Consider the following 22397-nt stretch of genomic DNA (forward strand, 5'->3'; position numbering starts at 1 on the left):
ACAGCGGCCTGAATTTTTTCCATGGATTCTTCTATTAAACCGGATTTATTAATGTAAAACAGCAGGACTGGTTAAGCGAAGCACATAAACCGCCATTGCAAAGAAAAAGGAAGCCAAGGCCTAATCGGTTTTGTGCAACAACATTGGCCAGTTTCCGTTTGCAAAGCTTTAATGGCTACTTTGGAAGCGTTGGCTAAAAGTTCTATATCCTTGGATATAGCCAGAAGCTTGAGATCAGTATTAGCTCCTGTAATCCAAGGAATGAAATAACTAGCTATATCCATAACGGCTGTTTCTCCCGAAGTAAGGGTGTGACGGCGTTTATATATACAGTGGTGCCCCGCATAGCGAGGTTAATCCGTTCCTGATTAACCTTCGCTATGTGAAATCTTCGCTAAGCGGGAAGTAAAGAGCCATTGGAACGCATTAAACTTCATTTAATGCGTTCCAAATCGGCCCTAAACTTCCCACTTAGAGAAGTTTCCTGGCCCCGGGCAGCCATTTTCGCGCCCTCGGCAAGTGAGGGGAGGGCGCGAAAATGCCGTGCAGGGCCATTTCGGGTCATCCGCGGCCGTTTTGAAGCCGCAAAACAGCTGTTTTGCGGCTTCAAAATGGACCTGAAATGGCCCGCGCGGTGTTTTCGCGCCCTCAGCAAGCGAGGGGAGGGCACGAAAACGCCGCGTGGGGCCATTTCGGGTTGTCCACGGCCGTTTTGAAGCCGCAGAACAGCTGTTTTGCGGCTTCAAAATGGACCCAAAATGGCCCCGCGCCGCGTTTTCGCGCCCTCCCCTCGCTTGCCGAGGGCGCGAAAACACCACGCGGGGCCATTTCGGGTCATCCGGCGCCCATTTTGGAGCCGCCAAACGCGGCTCCAAAATGGCCGCCGGACTCCCCAATCGTCGCAATGCGAGTGCAGCGATTGGGTGCTCCGTATAGCGCTCCCGAAAAAGGGGATCGCTATACGGATTCGTCGTTATACGGTGCGCTCGCTAAGCGAGGCACCACTGTATATGGGTTTCTAGCGGTCGAGATAGAAGCATGATGCGCGACATAAAGATTATACGGGCCCAGGGAGGCTAGTGTACAACGGCCCTGCCAAGAGGCAGGAAGGACTTTGTAAGCAGGAAAACCGCAAACAAAAAAGATACCCTTCTCCAATCCGTAAGTGTAATTCTCAAGACCATAACCCCTTTTTATGTCCGTTCGCTGCTAAGCCATAGATTTAAACAACAAATAGTCATTGTTTTTGAGAGACATAGATCCCCGCCATCGTGTCCTGTTACCAGGCCAACCTGTCTTGCCTATACACTCCCAAGAAACCACTTTCTTTCATGTGACAGCACGACCTGCTTTGTAAACACATTGAGTTTCATGGCATGGGCAAAGAGGCAGATAGGCAAAATGACCATAGTCTTGTGTAGTTGTATTCCAATCTACCTCGCCATATGGCAGGTTGAGGATAAGAGTGCAGTTGGGATAGGAACCCAGAGATATAGACCCATTAAGCGCTTCCAGGCAAACTGGGGCAACGGGCCACAAAAAAGGGGGAGACTAAAAGTATCAGACTAGGGATTTGAATTTGAGAAATGGTACCGCTTTCAGAGAATATAGAAACATTGCCCAATCAGAAACATTAAGGAAACGAAAGGGCCCAATAGGCCAAGCCTTAACATGGGTTGAATGTGCACGCATCCAACAATCCTTTTCATCGGTAGTATTAATTAAGTCATTCGCCATTTTTAAGAACTCATTTTCAACAACACGTGAGGCTTGGACACTAGCATGAGGAGGAAAACACAATGATATACAAAACTGTAAAAGCACATCAGGAAGAGGAAGAAGAAAAGTCCTGTAAACCAGCCTGAGACGTGCTTCACCATGGACGGACGCATCTTGAAGGAATCCACACGGGTCCTTTATCAAGGGAGATCACAGCGTATCCACGTCCCCAAGTGATCAGTGGCACAGGTCCCTTCCACTCAGGATCTGGGGGCTGTCTGAATGACACCAAAGGACGAGGAGGCTGTTCCTCAGATCTGAAATGAAATTCAACTGGAGAGTGAGACCTATTATGAAGGGTAAGCAGAAAATTTAATGTAAATAAGACCTTGGCAACAACGGTAGGAATATCTGCAGTTGGGACCCTCTACCCCCCCATTTGTTTGAGAAGCAAGGATTTGAAAGTATGATGAGCCCATTCAACAATTGCTTGTCCAGTGGAGTTGAAAGGTATGCCATGCTTGAGTTTGACGTTCCATTGAGTGCAAAAGTCAGAAAAGGCTGCAGAGGAATATGCTGGACGATTGTCAGTCTTGAGTTCATGTGGGCGACCCATGACAGCAAAGCAACAAATGCAGTGCTAAATAACATGTCGTGTAGTTTCTCCACGCACGGTAGTGGCCCAGATAAATCCTGAAAAGGTATCCACAGTTAAGTGAAGTTTAGACATACGTAGGGTTGAGAGCAGGTACTTACGTGACATCCATTTGCCACAGTTGGTTGGCTTCAGTTCCTCTAATATTGACAGCATCAAAGAGAAAGTTCAATGGAGATTTAGCACAGGAGGGACAAGAAGCAACAATATCCCGAGCATGTTACATGGGGATTGAAAATAGCTTGCTCAATGATTTAGCAGATTGATGAAACATTCCGTGAGAGTCAATGGGATTGTCAAAAAGAGGAAAGGCAGATTCTCGGAGTGCGGCATCAGCGACAGCATTTCCTTCTGTCAAAAATCCAGGTAAACCTGAATGAGAGCGAAGGTGGGCAACAAAACAGGGAAGATAGTGTTTCTGTAAAAGAAGTTGTGATTTAACAGACACAGTAAAGCATCATCAATGTTTGGAGATAAATACGAATTCAGAAGATGCGTCAATAATTTGAAGACATACTGAGTGTCAACAATCAGATTAAAAGAATCATGAGCAAAAGTTTCAAACGCAAGAATGACAGTGGCTAGTTCTGAACACTGGGCTGATGTCTGAGGTACCGTGAAATGGGAAGTCCTGGCTCCAGAGTCATTTTGCCAAACAAGAACACCACAAGTGGAAGAGCCATCAGAAAAAACAGTGCGTGCTCCTTGAAGAGGCTGTGGAGAAAAGCAAGTTGTAAGAGAATAGGAAACACAGGAAAGGAACATTAAAAGTTTGTCTTTGGGAGGATTAGGTAGAACAGTCCCACAGAAATCAGCAAATGCAGTTTGAAATGGTGTAGAAAGTTCTGGCAATTGTTCAACATCGCCCTGTGGGAAAGGAAAGTAAACAGAGTCAATGTCAAAACCCGAAAGTTGTCAGCAGCGGAGTCTAGCTTTCACAAAAAGATCCACTACTGCATTAACATGGGGATAAAGGTTGCGTGAAGGAGTGTGTGGTAAATGAAGTCATTCAGTGATAGCGATGTGATCCGATGTGTCTGGAACATAGAGGATTGCAGTTGGAAGTGACAGTGTAGACAAAATGATGCAGGAAAGATGACATGATGCGTCAGGACAGCGATAAACAGAGACGAGACGAAGTCGTGAGGAAACAAGTTGAGTCCTCTTCATGGCAGGAGTCACAGGAATAATGTCTGCTGGAGATGAGTGTCCCGCGAGGGCGGAAAACAACGGTGAAAGCTCTTGGGTGGACACGGCTAAAAAAGGGCGAGCCCAATTGATGTTGCTGAGAAGCTGTTGAAGTTGGACCAGCGTAAAAGACTGGATTACACAATTGTGGCATAACAGGAACAGAAGCAGTCTGAGATAACTTGTGACCAAGATATCTGAAAGGCGAAGTGCGTTGAAGTTTTTCAGTCACAATGCATAGTCTGAAGGCAGACAAGGTAGAATGCAAAAAATCCAGATGAAAATCTGCGATGAGTGTCCTGGCAATCAGAATATCGTCCATATCAACATGTCCAGGAAAGCTTTTCGAAAGGGTTGCAAGGCATTGCCAACAAAAAGTTGGCATAAAGTGGGGCTGTTCATCATTCCCTGTGGCAAAGTTTTCCACTCAAAACAGTGAGTGGGTTTTTCATTATTTTGAACTGGGAGAGTAAAGGCAAATTTCTCTATGTCCTCTGGAGCCAGGGGGATACTGAAAAAACAGTCTTTAAGATCAATAATTGCTATCTGATAGTCCTGTGGAATCATGTTTGGATTAGGCATGCCACATTGTAAAGGTCCCATAGGTTGCATTCTCTGATTTACCTTTCGCAGGTCCTGAAGCAGTCACCACTTGCCTGATTTCTTTTTTATAACAAAAATAGGTGTGTTCCAGGGACTTGTACTAGGCTGAATGTGTCTTAGAAGAGGTTGCTCCTATTTAAGGGCCTCCGCCGTGTGGAGCTTTTCCTGAGCCCTGCCTCAGTACCGATGTCACTGAATCCGGCGGCAGAAAAAATACCTTTGCAACAATCGATCTCGCAGCTATGGTGGTAGGAGAGGAAGTCCAGAGCTGTACCGGGAAAATACTCAGGTTTCCGGCATCTATCTTACCAGGAATTATATGGCAAGGCAAATCTGCACAAGATAAAAGCAGCGCCTTTTGTTCTGAAGAGGCAGGCAGCGAAACAGTGACCGCTAGCTTGTATGTGAGCATCGGTATGTTGAGTTGGGCTTCTTCAATCAAAGTGACTGGTAGCCCATAGGAAGATCTTATCTTAGACAGTACTGACAGGATGGAAAGGTATGTATAGCTAATACAATAAAGCCAGGGCAACTTTAGATAGAGCAATGGAAGAATGGCGGCTGGACAACTTCAGCTCAAAACCTACTAAAATCTAAATCCCTCTCTATAGACATTTTTATTTTCAGAGGTTAAAAGAATGTTGAGATTGGCTCTATAAATTGGATAGCGACCAGGACCTGGTCTTAATCCACTCTTCAGATTTCTCCCACTGGTACCGTCTGTTGAAAACAAACCACTCAAGGGCGCAATACCTAGATTCACTTACTTTTGCCTCCTTGAGAACTGCCTTCACAGAACTCCGCTTCCAAACCATGCCAACTGCTGTCTTAGATGGCAGGTACATGAATGTCCCTAAACATCTAAGGCTGTGCATCTGCGGAGCAGTTGAGATAGAGGATGTTCTCCATTATTTACTCTATTGTCAGCTATATCAGAACCCCCGAGAAAAGCTCCTGGGTAACATTTTGGCTGCTCTACAGGAGGAAAGCCCTCAGATAAAGGTGGTCAGGTTACTCTTGGACTGTGACCCTTATGTTACGTATTGAACAGCACTATTCGCAAAAGCAGCCAGAAATATTCGGCCTAATTTTCTGAAAGCCATTGCGATCAATTGTGTGGGAGATTCTCAGATATGAGGGGTCTCTTATTATTTTATATGTCTGTGGTTTTATCATGATTTTAATTGACCATATCTGTATTTTAAACAATTGTGATGGTTTTTAGCTAATACAATAAACTTGAACTGAACCATAGGAAGATCGTGTAGAAAAGGTGTTGTTATCATGATGGCTAGCTTGCAGAGCCTTTTCCAGCACTACTTTAGGGCCATGCCTCTTGGCATCTAATAGTTCAGAGAGGTCCCCTATTGTTTTCCCGGGCCCAGGTGTCATAAGTGCAGCTGAAGACCTGGAACCAGAAGGGTTAACTGGGGCTGAGGAGAATGCTGAGTAAACAGAAACACCTGATTCACCTCCAGATTCTCCTTCCCCAGCAAACCAGCTTCCGGCCAGGCTTCGGGGAAAACATGGCCAAAAGGTCAGAGGATCACTCAAAGACTGTCCACAGAAACATCCGTTCAATCAGCCCTGAGTACTGACAGGATGGAAAGGTTTCCAGCAGCTCAGGGGCTGTTTTGCTATAAAAACAGCTCCTAGTCAGCCAGAATTTTGTGGAAGCAACAAGTCAAAACCTCTGGCTTGCATCCATGCTCCTTGAACCGTGTTCCTGACTCTGGACTCTGACCGTGGACTATGCTGTATATTTGACTCTGGATTCTGACTTTAGATGGTATCAATGTATGATGGTATCAAGCAGGCTTTAGGTCCAATACAGAAGCAATCAGCTCCCTTGAAGTCTGCTACAGGCGTGATCATCCAGGACTGAGCACAGCAGATGGACCGCTGGGTGCAGCACTACTCTGAGCTATATTCCAGAGAGAATGTAGTAACCGAAGAAGCATTAAATAACATTGAGTGCCTGCCTGTCTTGGAAGATTGGGCAGCAAAACAACCTTAGCAAAAATTAAAGCGGCCTTCGATTCCCTAGCCTCCAGCAAGGCACCTGGAAAGGATAACATCCCTGTTGAAGTGCTGAAGTGCTGTAAAGAGATCATCACCACCGAACTTTATCAATTCTTTCGTCTTTGCTGGAGGAAAGGTGGAGTACCACAGAACATGAAGGATGCAAACATTGTCACATTGTACAAGAACAAAGGAGACAGGGGTGACTGCAATAACTACCGTGGCATCTCTCTTCTTAGCATTGTAGGGAAGCTGATGGCCTGTGTTGTGCTCAAGAGACCCCAGCTGCTTGCAGACAGAGTCTATCCAGAATCACAGTGCGGATTTCGAGCTAATAGATCCACCACTGACATGGTATTCTCCCTCAGACAGTTGCAATAGAAATGCAGGGAACAATAGCCACTCTTTGGGGCCTTCATAGATCTCACAAAGGCCTTTCATTTGGTTAGTAGGGATGGCCTTTTTAAAATACTTCCCAAGATTGGATGTCCACCTTGACTCCTTAACATCATCAGGTCCTTCCATGAGGGAATGAAAGGCACCGTAGTTTTTGATGGTTCAACATCAGTTCCCTTTGACATCTGAAGCGGAGTGAAACAGGGCTGTGTCCTTGCACCAACCCTTTTTGGGATCTTTTTTGCTGTCATGCCGAAGCACGCCTTTGGAACAGCAACAGAAGGTGTCTGTCTCCGGACTAGATCAGACAGAAAGCTCTTTAATCTCTCTAGACTGAGAGCAAGGACCAAAGTCCAACTGAAATGCATATGAGACTTTCTCTTTCCAGATGATGCAGCCATTGTTGCCCACTCTGTTGAAGACCTCCAACAACTCATGAATTGTTTTAGCAAGGCCTGCCAAGACTTTGGACTAACAATCAGCCTGAAGAAAACACAAGTCATGGGCCAGTGTGTGGACTCACCTCCCTCTATTACCATCTCCACGCAAGAATTGGAGGTTGTTCATGACTTTGTGATCAACCCTCAGTATCGAGGTAGCCAGCCCAGCGAGCCCTCCACTCTAACCCTGGTGCTGTTGAATGCCAGGTCTGTATCCAACAAAACTCAGGTGATTCATGATTTTATCCTGGAGGAGGATGCAGACCTGGCATGCATAACCATGGATTGGCGGAGAAAGGGGTCCTCCATCAGGGTAGACTGGTGGGGCAGGGGGAGTACCCATTGTTTATAAATCCAGCTTGGAGGTTACTAGGCGCTCCTCGGTGGTAAAGCCGGGACTAGAGGCACTCCATGTGTTGATTGGATCCAGGGATGGTATTGCGATTTTGCTGGTCTACCGCGCTCTCTGCAACCCAGCCACTTCCCTTCCAGAGCTGGCCAACTTTGTCTCCGCGGCACTGTTGGGATCCCCGAGGCTTCTAGTCTTGGGTGATTTCAACGTGCATGCGGGGGCAGAGGCTTCTGGCCCAGCTCTTGAGTTCTTGGAAACTATGGCTTCCTTGAACATGTCCCAACATGTCAGCAGACCCACCCACATGGGTGGTCACACATTGGACCTGGTTTTTTTCCACCAGTTGGAGTGAGTGTGGTCTGATGGTGACTGACCTTGAGTCAGCTCCCTTGTCATGGTCAGATCACCACCTAATAAAGCGTAACCTCATAGTGGCTCTCCCCCATCACAGGGAGCAGGGACCCTTTTTCATGGTCCGCCCTCGAAGACTACTGGATCCGGTTGGATTCCAGGATGCCATGAGAGGTGTTACGGCTCACCTGGCTAGTGTTCCTGTCGACGTTCTGGTTGACAGCTGGTCCACCACTGCCACCAGGGCCATAGACACGATTGTGCCTAAACGCCCTTTCTACCGTAGAGCTCAGCCAGTGCCCTGGTTTAACCAGGACCTCTGAACGATGAAGCAGTTTAGGAGAAAGCTAGAGCATAGATAAAGGAAGAACCCAATGGATCATAATTGGATAGCTGTTAAGGTCGCAACTAACCTTTACCTGAATAAGGTAAAGGCTTCATGTCGATCATTCTTCGCTAACCGGATAAGCGAAGCATCAAACCAGCAGGCGGAGTTATTCCGTATAGTGTGCGACCTATCCGGAACTGGTTCGGGTGATGGGCCTCCTCCTAGTTTTTCACCTGACAAGTTTGCAGCTTTCTTTAAATCTAAAGTGGAGGCCATCTGCTGGGAGCTCTCTCCTTTTTTGAACACAGTGAGTCGAGCAGAGATGTCCAGTGCTCCATCTTGCCCGGTAACTTTCAGCCTGTGATGCCTGTCTCTGTGGACATGGTGCTTGATCGCTGTTGAGCCACCACCTCCTCCCTTGACCCTTGCCTGGCCTAGCTAATCAAAGCAGCCAGGCCGAAAACAACAGAATGGGCCACTGCAATAATAAATGGGTCTCTCCACCTGCCCTCAAGGAGACACTCATTAGGCCCATAAGAAACTTAATATGGCGGTGGACGAAATTGGCAATTATAGGCCCGTCACTACTGTTTCTTTCATGAGCAAAGTGGTTGAGAGGGTGGTCGCTGATCAACTTCTGGCACACTTGGATGAAACAGATTCCCTGGACCCATATCAGTTGGGCTTCAGGCCGTGCCACGGTACAGAGATGGCATTGGTCGCCCTGTACGATGACCTGTAGAGGGAGGCCGACAGGGGCAAAACGTCTCTGTTGGTTCTCCTGGACATCTTGGCGGCCTTTGATATTGTCGACCATGGTATCCTGGGGAGGCTCTTCGAGTTGGGAATCGGTGGCTTGGCACTTGCCTGGCTCTGTTCCTTCTTGGAGGACCGTCCCCAGAGAATACAGCTTGGGGAGAGTGTCTCGGCCCCATGGAGTCTCAATTGTGGGGTTCCATAGGGGCCGATTATCTCCCGAATGCTGTTTAACATCTACATGAGGCCTCTGGGAGGGGACATCAAGGGGTATGGTGTCATCAGTATGAGGATGACAACCAGCTCTACATCTCCCTTTCACCAACTGCAGGTGATGCCGTACTGTCCCTTCAGTGCTGCCTGGGGACCATACTGCAATGGACGTAGTAAAACGGGCTGAGGCTGAATCCAGACATGATGGAAGTTCTGTGGGTGGGGGCCCCCATTGCTGGCAGCCTGGGTGACTCTCATTTGGGGGGGTGACCCTGGCTGCGAAGAGTGGGGCGTACACTTGGATCCGACGCTCACCATGGAAACGCAGGTGGCATTGGTAATCTGTACCGCCTTTTTCCACCTTTGGCGGATGGCTTGGCTGCGGCCCTACCTTGACACTGGGGCGCTCACCACCTTGGTGCATGTGCTCATAATCTCAAGATTAGACCACTGTAATGCGCTCTATGTGGGGCTGCCTTTGAGGCTGATGCGGAAACTTCAGGTGGTGCAGAATACAGCGGCCCAACTCCTTACTCGAGTGAGAAAACACCAGTACATTTCTCCTATTCTGGCCATGCTGCACTGGCTGCCCATCCATTTCCGCATTGACTTCAAAGTTTTAATGCTTACTTACAAGGCCCTAAACGGTTTAGGACCTCGATACCTGGCGGATTGCCTGCTCCCACCAAGATCTACCCGGATCACCCGTGCGAGCCAGGAGGTGAGGCTGAGGACCCTGACGCCGAGGGAGTCCCAAAGAGAAAAGACACGAAACAGGGCCTTCTCAGCGGTGGCTCCTCGCCTCTGGAATAACCTCCCATGAGAGATTTGCGCTGCCCCCACTTTGGGCACATTGAAAAGCCAACTAAAAACATGGATGTACATCCAGGCCTTCCCTCCTGTCAGCACTTGACTCTTTTTTCTTTCTTGCTATCCATTATTATTTTTAATATATATATTGCACTGTTTCTGTTATTGATTATGTTATAATGCTTTTGTGTCATTCAATGTATATGTGTTTTGTTGGAAGCCGCCCAGAGTGGTAGAATATACCGGATGGGCGGGATATAAATCAAATAAATAAATAAATAAATAAAAATAAATAAACAAATAAATAAATAAATAAATAAATTTGTGTACCTCGGCTCAATGATCTCTGACACACTCTCTCTAGATGTCGAGCTGGATATATGTATTGGCAAAGCAGCTACTATGCTCTCTAGACTCAGAAAGAGAGTATGGCTTAATAAGAAGCTGTTGGCATAGACCAAGATCCAGGTCTATAGAGCCTGTGTCCTGAGCACACTCCTGTACTGCAGTGAGTCTTGGACCCTTTGTGCACCGCAGGAGAGGAAGCTCAACACATTCCATATGCATTGCCTCTGATGGATTTTTAATATCACCTGGCAGGATGAAGTTCCAAATAGAGTAGTCCTAGAACAAGCTGGAATTTTTAGCATGTATACATTACTGAAACAGCAACGTCTATGTTGGCTTGGGCCTGTCTTGAGAATGGCTGATGGTCAGATTCCAAAAGATCTCCTATATGGATAATTAGCACAGGGAAATCGCCCCAGAGGAAGAACACAGCTGCGATACAAGGATATCTGCAAGTGGGATCTGAAGACCTTAGGAGTGGACCTCAACAGATGGGAAACCCTGACATCTGAGTGTTCAGCCTGGAGGCAGGCAGTGCATCATGGCCTCTCCCAATTTGAAGAGACCCTTGTCCAGTAGGCCAAGGCAAAGAGAAAGTCACAAAAGCAGCAAGATCAAGGAGCTGGACAGGGGACAGATTGTATTTGTCTTCAGTGTGGAAGGGATTGTCACTCTCGAATTGGCCTTCTCAGCCACAGTAGATGCTGTTCTAAGACCTCCATACAGAGCATGTTACCATCGTTTTTCGAGACTGAAGGATGCCTAATGATTTGTGCCAATCTTGGGCAGAGTCAGTCTTCCTATATTCCCTATATAAATGGTGGATTTGTATGTTCACTACAATCAGGATCAAACCCAAGTTCTTTGTTTTGAGGGATTGCAGCACCTTTGGGCTGAAGGAGTTTGTCCTAATTGCCAGTGGAGATGTTCCATTAATCCATCAAATGCTTTATTTTTATCAAGTGGTTTAATGGACTTTGTGATGGAAATCTGAAGGTCCTAACACTTGTCCCTTAATCACAGACTTTAGAACTTGCTAACAAATAATGATCCCATACTATTCCTTTTGAGGCATCCTGGTACATACGTGTTTGATTTATATACACACACAGGCCGCCATGATGCAGGAGCATCCTATGAGTAGCTAATCTCTTTTGCAAAACCATATTCTTCAGGAAAACTTCTTCAGCCTTTAATTTTGCTTGTGTTTTCATAGAGACATTCTCCAAGAGATCTATGGCTCCTGAAGTCTTATATACAAATTCTACCAAGGTGTGAATCACTTTATAGGCTTCTGCCACCTCTACTGCTGGAAAAAGGCTCCTTCCCATTTGAGTTCCTATTGACCATTTCCAGTCCTCCAGAGAGGATCTCCCAGTGACACGTGTGGCTTCAGTAGAGTAACTTGTATCTGATTTAATTCATTACTCAAGAAGGGCCGTTCGGGAAGCAGAATCTGCCCAAAGTCGTCTGTCGTGGAGACAGTTGCAAAAAAAACCCCCTCATTTAATTTCTCTGCAATCTCTAAGTCCCCCTTTCTCTCCCCTTTCCCTCCCTCACCATTCAGAGGGCCAGCTGCTTTTCTGGCAAGTTTCCTACTTCTAAAATACAGTGGTGCCTCGCATAACGAGCGCACCGTTTAATGACGAATCCGCATAGCGATGCAGATTTTGCGATCAAAAAACTGATTGGATTGCGATGTTCTAAATAGGCAAAACATCGCATTGCGATGATCGGTAAGCGTTTCGCTTACTGATTTTCAAATTGCGATGTTTTCAAACAGCTGATCGGCGGTTTCAAAATGGCCACCAGAAGAAGAAAATGGCCACCCGCAGCGTTTTTGCGCCGATTCCTCGCTTACCGAGGCGTCGAAACTGGCGGCTGGATTGAGGATTTCCACTTAGCGGTGGGTTTTTGCCCCATAGGAACGCATTAAACGGAGTTTAATGCGTTCCTATGGGTTTTTTGCCCCGTATAGCGACGTTTCCAGATAGCGACGATTTATCCGGAACGGATTAACGTCACTATGCGGGGCACCATTGTGTTTAAAGAAGCTTTTATTATTCCCCCTTATATTGCTGGCCATAATTTCCACAAAGTCTTTCTTTGCCATTTTTATCATCTTCTTACATTTCTTTTGCCAGAATTTATGTTCCTTTTTATTTTCCTCATCTGGGAAGGATTTCCATTTATGGAAGGACCCCTCCTTTCCCATTAAGTCCTCTGTAACTTTGATTGTTAACTATTCCGGCACTTTCTTGGACTTAGTTGAGCCCCCCCTTTTTTGCAGTATACACTTCCACTGGGCCTCTACTACCGTTGTTTTAAAAATACTATGCACTCTTGAGAATTTTTTTGTAAACTTCCCTTTCAACTTCTTTCTTACTAGCTTCCTCATCTGAGGGAGGTCCACCCTTCAGAAATCAATGGTTTTTGTGTCAGATTTCCTTGACATTCTCCCCCCAACATGCACGGGAAAAGAGATGGCAGAATGGTCATTATTCTCTAGGGACTCAGTGACATTCCCGCCCCTAACCAGGTCCTGACATGATATTCATTTTTAAGAAACAACTAAAAACATTGATGTATAGGCAGGCTTTCCCAACAGAAAACTCCTGACGATTTTTCTTTTCTTATATCTTTCTTTGATTTCTATCTTAGTTTAGGTGCAATGTTTTAAAATTATATTGTTTCTTTTATTGTAAGCCGCCTAGAGTGGGCTAATATGTCCAGATAGGCGGGATAGAAATAAAATAAATAAATAAAATAAATAAATAAATAAATATTCGATCCAGAGTCACCTGTCCTCTGGTGGGCTCCATGAGAAATTGCTCCAAGACATAGTGATTTAGCATGTCAAGAAATCCGGTCTCTCTTTCTTGATCACAGCACGCCTGAGCCCAGTCAATGTGAGGATAATTGACGTTCCCCATGATTACGATCCTGTCCCTTTTGGACACCTCCCTGATTTCTATCCACTTATCAATTTTCCCCCTCAAGTTTTTCCCAACATTTCCCTCTCAAGTTTTTGATCTGGAGGATGATAGCAAGCCCCCAACCCACTATCACATTGCTCCTTGGTGCTGGCAGTTTAACCCACAGTGATTCTATGATGGAGTCAGACCCATCATCCATCTCCATTTCTGCTGGATTCTACCCCTTGTTTGACCTAGATGGCCACCCTGCCTCCAACATGCCCCTCCCTGTCCCTCCTCTAGAGTTTATAATCTGGGATTGCGGTATCCCATTGGTTTTCCAAATCCCACCAGGTTTCTATTATGGCCACTTGTCAGTGTTTATAGCGATAATCACAGTTTTAGCAGAGTAATTCACGGTTCAGGCAGTCCAGGAATAACTCACACATAGTCCAGCAGCATTTCCTTCAGCAACGTGTATTTACAGCAGCATTTACAGCATTCTGGCAGCATAACGTGTAGAAGTGATCTTCAAGCAGGAAGATACAACTGACTGTACAACTAACACAAATATACATATACAGGACCAATCAGATTATACATTGCATCATCCATGAGTTGCATCATCCCTGGATTGCATCAGCTCTGCTGAGTCATCCTGACTCAGCTTCAGCACACCTGATCATCATGGATTCTCATTAATACATTCCATTCTGCTCAGGCCTGTAATTTTTCCTTGACACCACTCTACCAATCTTATATCTACCCTCCAAATAAAAGTTTAGTAAATAAAAAAGTTAAAATGAATAAAATGTTCCATTTGTCTTATCTTTGCTCATTTGGGCATTTGCATAAAAGCACCTGCCTATCGGGTCCCCCAAGAAGGGTGGCTTGTTTGCTTCTCCTTCCATCCCATCACAATCCCAGTCCTAATTCCTACACTATCATCACTTTGTGGTTCTCTATCCTCTCCACCCTCATTCCACAGGGATGAGGGGACCCGAAATGAACGCCTCTCGGCTCCTGTTGGCTTTCCCCGGGATTCAGTTTAAAAGATGCTCTTCCACCTTTTTAATTTTATGTGACAGCAGTTCAGTTCCAAGTTCATTCAAGTGAAGTCCATCCCTCTTCTCCAAGCCCACCTTGTTCTAAAAAATTCCCGAGTGCCAGATGAATCTAAACTCCTTCTCTTGACACCACCATCTCATCCACGTGTAGAGACCCCTCAGCTCTGCCTGCCTGATGACACCCAGCTCTACATCTCCTTTTCTCCAACCACAGTGGATGCTGTTCTGTCCCTTCAGCGCTGCCTGGAGGCTGTACTGCAATGGATGCAGGAGAATGGACTGAGGCTGAACCCAGACAAGATGGAGTTCCAGAGGGTGGTTGGTCCCTCCATTGGTGGATTGGGAAACTCCCTCTCTTTTGGGGGAGTGATTCTCACCATGAAGAATGAGGTTTGCTGCTTGGGGGGTCTATCTGGATCCGACACTCACCATGGAAACCCAGTGATCTGCTCTGTCTATTTCCATCTGTGGTGGATTGTCCAACTGTGTCCCTATCTTGATGTTGGGGTACTCACCACTCTGCTCCATGCGCTTGCAGTCTCGAAATTAGACTACTGCAATGCGCTCTACGTGGGGCTATTTGAGTTTGATGCAGAAGCTTCAAATGGTGCAGAATGCGGTGGACAGACTTCTCAGTGGGACGAGAAAATATCAGCATATTTCCCCCACTCTGGATGCCTTGCATTGGCTGCCTGTTCATTTCCACATTGATTTCAAAGTGTTAATGATGACATAAGCCCTAAATGGTTTAGGACCTCAATATCTACCAGAACGCCTCCTCCCACCTAGATCTATCCAAATCACTCGTTTTAGCCAGGAAGGGTGACTGAAGGGCCCAATGCAGAGGGAGGCCTGGAGAGAAAGAACAAGAAACCTGGCCTTCTCGTCAGTGGCCCCTTGCCTTTGCAATAGTCTCCCCTCTGAGATCTGTCTGGCTCCCTCGCTGGCTGTTTTTAAGAGCAAACGTAAGACCTGGCTCTTTAGGCAGGCTTTCCCTCCTGTCATCACTTGAATTTTTTCCTCTTCATCTTGAACTATATTATTATCGTTGTTTTTTATTTTGTTATATTCTTTTTATTCCTTTTTTATTGTTAGCTGCCAGAGTAGACTTTGGCCTAGATGGGTGGGGTATAAATTTAATAAATAAATACCTGCCCCTGTGTGTTTAACAGGTAGCACTTCCAAGAACAATACCTTTCAGGTACAGTAGTATCTCGTTCTATGTACAACTTGGTTTACATAATTTCTGGTTTACGAAACGAAATCCATTCAAAATAATGCCTTGATTTAATAGTCTTTTTCCCCGTTTCTTTCACTTTGTGAAGGAGGTTTCACTGTGCCTGGAGGTTTGTAGCACCACCACCATCGCTATGGCAACCCGCGTTCCAGTTTATGTATTTTTCGCATTACGTAATGTCCTGGAGGACACATTGGTTTTGTAACCCGAGGTACTACTGTAATATGCAGCCTTTAGAATTTGTAATATTTAATTTAGCTGGGGTCAAATACCTTCTGAATTTCAATGTTTAAATTTTTGCTTTTATTCTCACAGTTGTGATTTAACAAATTCTTCCCTCCCCTCTTTCCATAGACATTGGTTTAAGTTCCTAGCTCTGGAGCCAGAAATTGGGAGTTCACTTACCTTCTAGCTTTGCAGTTCTAAGATTATATTAACTAAGTACAGTGGTGCCTCGCATAGCGAGGTTAATCCGTTCCGGATTAACCTTCGCTATGCTGAAGCATCGTTAAACGGGACAGAAAAGCCCATTGGAACGCATTAAACATCGTTTAATGCGTTCCAAATGGGCCAAATACTCACCGTTCAACGAAGCTTCGTAATGGCCGGCAGCCATTTTCGCGCCCTCGCCTCGCTTAACGAGGGCACGAAAACGCTGCACGCGGCCATTTTGGGTCATTTCCGGCCATTTCCGCGCTTCCGGCGGCCATTTTGGCCGCCGAACAGCTGATTGTCGGGCTTCGTTTTGCGAAGATCGGTAAGCGAAACGCTTACCGGTCTTCGCAAAGCGAATTGAGCCCTATTCAAAAGACGTTAAGCGATCGCATTAGCGATCTGAAAAAACGGATCGCTATGCGATTTCGTCGTTATGCGGTGCGCTCGTTAAGCGAGGCACCACTGTATCTATTTCCCTGACCATCTTTGCTTCCTATCCTGCTTTCAGAAATTCCTGATGATGACCTGTAATAGCATTTTATAAACTCTACATGCCATCCCTTTCGTGGACCTTTCCTTTCTCTTCGCCCTCTGAATAATAATCTCTGCAGAGTTTGTCAGTTCCCAGCATCTACCACTTTCTCTTTTCCAGTTCTCGAGTCTAATTATCTGCATTCATCCACTTTTACACTTCCTTTCTAACACTGTCCTTTCACCCCCTTGTTATTCATTTTTGCTTTAAAAATCCTTTAATTAAATTATTTGTTTCCTCTTTAATCAACTTTGAGAAATTCCTTTCTAATTTTCTGGAAAAATAAGTACAATCATTGGGGAGAATTTGAGAAGAAAAAAAGTTAATATACTTTGAATTTTGTGTACTGTACTTACTTGGATGTGGAAATGATCCTCCCTTCATGACTCCTCCCTCCAAAAGGTCCCTCACTGAAGAGCCCATCCAACCTCAAGCTGAAAGGAATATCCTCCAGTCTGGCATCATCCCCTCCCTGTTTCTCTTCCTTCACCTTTTTGGCTGGGTTTCCTTCCTACTCTGTGACTCAGGTGGAAACTGAACACCTCATTCCTTATTCCTGCAGATTTTGGAAGTGATTGTTTGTCTTCTTTTTCTAATCTACCAGATGATGAAGAACAGGAGAGGAAGAATTGCCCAGCAACATCTGGGGCAACCTGGGCAGGAACTCATGATCAAGCAAGAAAACAGAGAACTGAAAATAGGAATGACCAGGCATGGACTTCACATGAAAGGAATAAAGCAGGGGAGAAACCACGTAAACGCATGTCACCTCAGTAGGCATCAAAGAACACATGAAGGCGAGAAACTGTATGCAGGGGAGAATATGTATCCATGTATGGAATGTGGAAAGAGCTTCAGTCAGAGTAGTCAGCTTAGGGTACATCAAAGGACCCACACTGGGGAGAAACCACATAAATGCATGGAATGTGGAAAGAGCTTTATTCGCAGTTATGCCCTTAGATTACATCAAAGGACCCACACTGGGGAGAAACCACATAAATGCATGGAATGTGGAAAGAGCTTTAGTCAGAGTGGTCAGCTTAGGTTACACCAAAGAACGCACAGTGGGGAGAAACCACATAAATGCATGGAATGCGGAAAGGGCTTTACTCTGAGTGGTCAGCTTAGGTCACATGAAAGGACTCACACTGGGGAGAAACCACATAAATGCATGGAATGTGGAAAGAGCTTCAGTCATAGTTCTGCCCTTAAGTTTCATCAAAGGACTCACACTGGGGAGAAGCCACATAAATGCATGGAATGTGGAAAGAGCTTTAGTCTTAATGGTGTCCTTAAGTTACATCAAAGGATTCACAGTGGGGAAAAACCATATAAATGCATGGAATGTGGAAAGAGCTTTAGTTCGAGTGGTCAGCTTAGGTCACATGAAAGGATTCACACTGGGGAGAAACCACATGAATGCATGGAATGTGGAAAAAGCTTCAGTCTTAGTGGTAACCTTAAGGTACATCAAAGGATTCACACTGGGGAGAAACCACATAAATGCATGGAATGTGGAAAGAGCTTTAGTCACAGTAGTACCCTTAGGTTGCATCAAAGGACTCACACTGGGGAGAAACCACATAAATGTATAGAATGTGGAAAGAGCTTTAATAAAATTGGTGTCCTTAGGAGACATCAAAGGACCCACACTGGGGAAAAACCACATAAATGCATGGACTGTGGAAAGAGCTTTAGTGAGAGTGGTGACCTTAGGAAACATGAAAGAACTCATACTGGGGAAAAACCATATAAATGCATAGAATGTGGAAAGAGCTTTGGTCGCAGTAGTCACCTTACGAGACATCAAAGGATTCACACTGGGGAGAAGCCACATAAATGCATAGAATGTGGAAAGAGCTTTAGTCAGAGTAGTGACCTTAGGTTACACCAAAGAACCCACATTGGGGAGAAACCACATAAATGCATGGAATGTGGAAAGAGCTTTACTCTGAGTGGTCAGCTTAGGTCACATGAAAGGACTCACATTGGGGAGAAACCACATAAATGCATGGAATGTGGAAAGAGCTTTAGTCAGAGTGGTGCCCTTAAGTTTCACCAAAGGACTCACACTGGGGAGAAGCCACAGAAATGCATAGAATGTGGAAAGAGCTTTAGTAGGAGTGGTGCCCTGAAGTTACATCAAAGGATTCACAGTGGGGAAAGACCATATAAATGCATGGAATGTGGAAAGAGCTTTAGTCGCAGTAGTCACCTTAAGTTACATCAAGGGATTCACACTGGGGAGAAACCACATAAATGCATGGAATGTGGAAAGAGCTTCAGTCATAGTTCTGCCCTTAAGTTTCATCAAAGGACTCACACTGGGGAGAAGCCACATAAATGCATGGAATGTGGAAAGAGCTTTAGTCTTAGTGGTGTCCTTAAGTTACATCAAAGGATTCACAGTGGGGAAAAACCATATAAATGCATGGAATGTGGAAAGAGCTTTAGTTCGAGTGGTCAGCTTAGGTCACATGAAAGGATTCACACTGGGGAGAAACCACATGAATACATGGAATGTGGAAAAAGCTTCAGTCTTAGTGGTAACCTTAAGTTACATCAAAGGATTCACACTGGGGAGAAACCACATAAATGCATGGAATGTGGAAAGAGCTTCAGTCATAGTAGTCACCTTAAGTTACATCAAAGAATTCACACTGGGGAGAAACCACATAAATGTATAGAATGTGGAAAGAGCTTTAATAATATTGGTGTCCTTAGGAGACATCAAAGGACCCACACTGGGGAAAAACCACATAAATGCATGGACTGTGGAAAGAGCTTTAGTGAGAGTGGTGACCTTAGGAAACATGAAAGAACTCATACTGGGGAAAAACCATATAAATGCATAGAATGTGGAAAGAGCTTTAGTCAGAGTGGTACCCTGAAGTTACATCAAAGGATTCACAGTGGGGAAAGACCATATAAATGCATGGAATGTGGAAAGAGCTTTAGTCGTAGTAGTCACCTTAAGTTACATCAAAGGATTCACACTGGGGAGAAATCATATGAATGCATGGAATGTGGAAAGAGCTTTAGTTTGAGTGGTCAGCTTAGGTCACATCAAAGAACTCACACTGGGGAGAAACCACATATAAATGCATGGAATGTGGAAAGAGCTTCAGTCAGATCAGTTCCCTGAGTTCCCATCGAAGAACACAGTGAACCTAAAATGCATTTGCCTTTTTTGTAGCCACATCAAACTGTTGGCTCTTATTTAGCTTGTGATCCACGACAATTCTCAGATCGTGGTTGTTGTGGGTTTTTTGGGCTCTTTGGCTATGTTCTGAAGGTTGTTTTTCCTAACGTTTTGCCAGTCTCTGTGGCCGGCATCTTCAGAGGACAGCACTCTGTGCTCTGGTGTAGTTAGCTAGGCACTCCCTAGATGGAGGATCTTCGTTGGACTGTGAGTTTTTCAGCCGATTGTAACGCATTAAACGCATTAAACGTTTTTTAATGTGTTTCAATTTGCTTTATTTTACCGCTTTACGATGTTTTTACTCTACAGCTATTTTACTGAAACGAATTAACATCCTTAAGTGAGGCACCACTGTATTCGCAATTTTGATTAGCATCCCCTGCATCCCCAATCCACATCATTAATAAAAATGTTGAAAAGCACCGGGCACACGACTGAGCCTTGGGTTACCCCACTTGTGACTTCCTCCCAGTTAGAGAAGGAGCCATTAATCATCATCCTCTGAGTACAATTCTGTAACCAACTGTGTACCAATTAGAAGATCATGGAGCACTTGGTCAAAAGCTTTTCTGAAGTTAACAGAATACGTCTACAGCATTTTCTCTGTCTATCTGGGAGGTTACCTGATCAAAAAAAAAGTGATCGAATAAGTTTGGCATGATATGGACTTGACAAATCCATGTTGGCTTCTAGTTGTTACTGCCTTGTTTTCTTGGTGCTAGCACAATGACCGCTTTAAGATCTGTTCCAAATTTGTAGTTTTTAGCTCAGTGCTCCGGCGTATCAAGATCATGTTTTGTTTCAGTCTTTCAGGGTATTCACTATTCCACCAAATTTTTTGTCATCCACAAATCTGACAAGTATTCTCTGCATTCTATGTGTTGGTGGGAGCCAGGGACAGCTTAGGGAGGATGCTGGCTTACCATGTTTCTTGTGACCCAGCACTCTCCAGTTCGGAGCTGATGGTCCTTGTCTCAGCGTTGACATTGAGGTCCCCGAGGTTTATTGTCCTGGGAGATTCTAATGTTCTTGCCAAGGCTGAGGCCACAGGAGCAGATCTTGAGTTCTTGGAAACCATGGCTTCCTTGGACGTGTCCCAACATGTGAAGGGCTCGTGAAATGCTTGGCAGACCCTGTTGGGGGGGGAAGGAATCACGAGGCTCTTGCAACCCCCATATGGGTGTCACCTCTCCTGTTTCTGCCCCCCTTTGGGGCTCCACCCCTTCCAGTCCTTCTCCCTCTCCCCAACCCACTTTGTTTTGGTAACCCCCAATCTTCCCTTGCACGATCCCAAGGAGGGGGCTTTTCAACTGATGGGAGGGACACCTGGGGAGGGGAGGGGTGCCCAGAGCGACCAAGGAGCATGGAAGAGCCCCTCTCAGCCCCTCTTCAAGAAGGAGGGAGCAGCTGGCGCCGCTCTTTCGGTTGCCTTTCTCATCTTTTTTTCCACCGCGGTGAGACAGACCCGCGTAAGAGAAGTGGGGGGAAAAGGCCAATGTTTTCTACAGCTCCTGCCTTCCTCCAATGTGCTGTCCGGGGAAGGCGAGAGGCTTTCCTCATGCTTTCGCTCATCAGGAGTGCTCTCTCGCTCTCTCTCAATATATAGATATATTTAACAAGCTCACCCTCACCGGGACACAGCGCACGCCAAAACGCAAGCCAGTGCCTCGCCCCACTTGTTGGGAGGCCCCACAGGCCGAGCTGCACCCCCTTCCCAGACTTGTCCTGGCCCCCCCAAGTCCCCTCTGGACCTTTGTCCCACCGGGGCCAGACTGACCGTGCTTGTGATTTAGCCCATTTCTTTTTAATACACCTTTCCGGGCATGCTGTCGTCTTGGCCAGGCAGCTTACAACCCTAGATCAACCAGGCCGGACCTAGGGTTGCCCGATGTCCTGCAAAAGGAGGACATGTCCTCCTTTTTAGCCTAATCTCAGTCTGGCAGGCAAAGATAAAAGCCTTTAAAATGTCTGGCTTTTTAATATTTTATAATTTTGGATGAGAGGTGGATAGGTAGAAGGACCCCCTCTCTGTTTTTTCCTGCACTTGGCCACCCGTTACCTGCCACTGGTGCCGGAATGCAGCCCTCGGTCTCTCTCACCATGGTGGCTGCTGCTCGGCAATCCGCCATGCCTGCCCAGCCCACATGGAGCCCAGAAAGGCAGTGCAAGTGGAGCGCCGCCCACCAAGCCAGGCAGGAGCAAGCAGCGCCTGAGGGCATCAATGGGAAGGTGAGCGCCTGGACTGTTTGTGTTGAAAGTCCCTTTTGGGGACTTCAACACCCACACTCCCCAGCCTTGAACTGATTACCCTCGCGGGAGGGGAGGCTGCCTCATTTGGCTTTGCCCAGTGCCACTTTCCCCCAATCTGCACCGGAGCCTTGTTTGGGCATCCAGATTAGCAAACATGCCTCTGAGCCTGTGCAGAGTGCAACTGGCTGGGGGATCCTGCAGCTGGGCCAGGGTGGGTTCAGATTTATTTGCTTTGCTCCCAATCGGAAGTCCAGTTTGAAGAATATTACCTGTGAACAGTTTGATGTAGATATGATTGCTAATGAAGATCTGCGAAAAGTTGACTTCCCCGAGAAATATGTTGTGCAATTAATAAAGTTTATAAGGTAATAATTGTACAATTGGCTGTTTAATTTCTCTCTCTTTTTTTGGTTTTTTGAAAAAAAAACTTCATTGTATTTATTTTTATTTTTTACTGTTTCTTGGTCAGTTCACTAAGAGAATTTATTGGTAGCTATTGTAATAAAATTGTATTGATTGCGGGATTAATCTGGAATGATTCAAAAGAAATATTTCATACGTCCTCTGTCCTCTTTTTC

General features: G+C 45.7%; 1 protein-coding gene and 1 long non-coding RNA gene across 2 annotated transcripts in view; both read left to right on the forward strand.

Moving 5' to 3' along the window:
- LOC144585086 (uncharacterized) overlaps positions 1-22397 on the forward strand; it is a 58374-nt gene that overhangs the window by 13281 nt on the left and 22696 nt on the right. The gene's annotated exons all lie outside the window — the stretch shown is intronic.
- Positions 846-22347, forward strand: LOC144585052 (uncharacterized). The gene is given in 3 exon segments (XM_078382497.1): positions 846-15611; positions 16972-19461; positions 19464-22347. Coding segments are annotated over 2 exon segments (2562 nt in total). The 5' UTR covers positions 846-15611; the 3' UTR covers positions 19536-22347.

Source organism: Pogona vitticeps, chromosome Z, assembly GCF_051106095.1.
Source record: "Pogona vitticeps strain Pit_001003342236 chromosome Z, PviZW2.1, whole genome shotgun sequence".
NCBI lineage: Eukaryota > Metazoa > Chordata > Lepidosauria > Squamata > Agamidae > Pogona > Pogona vitticeps.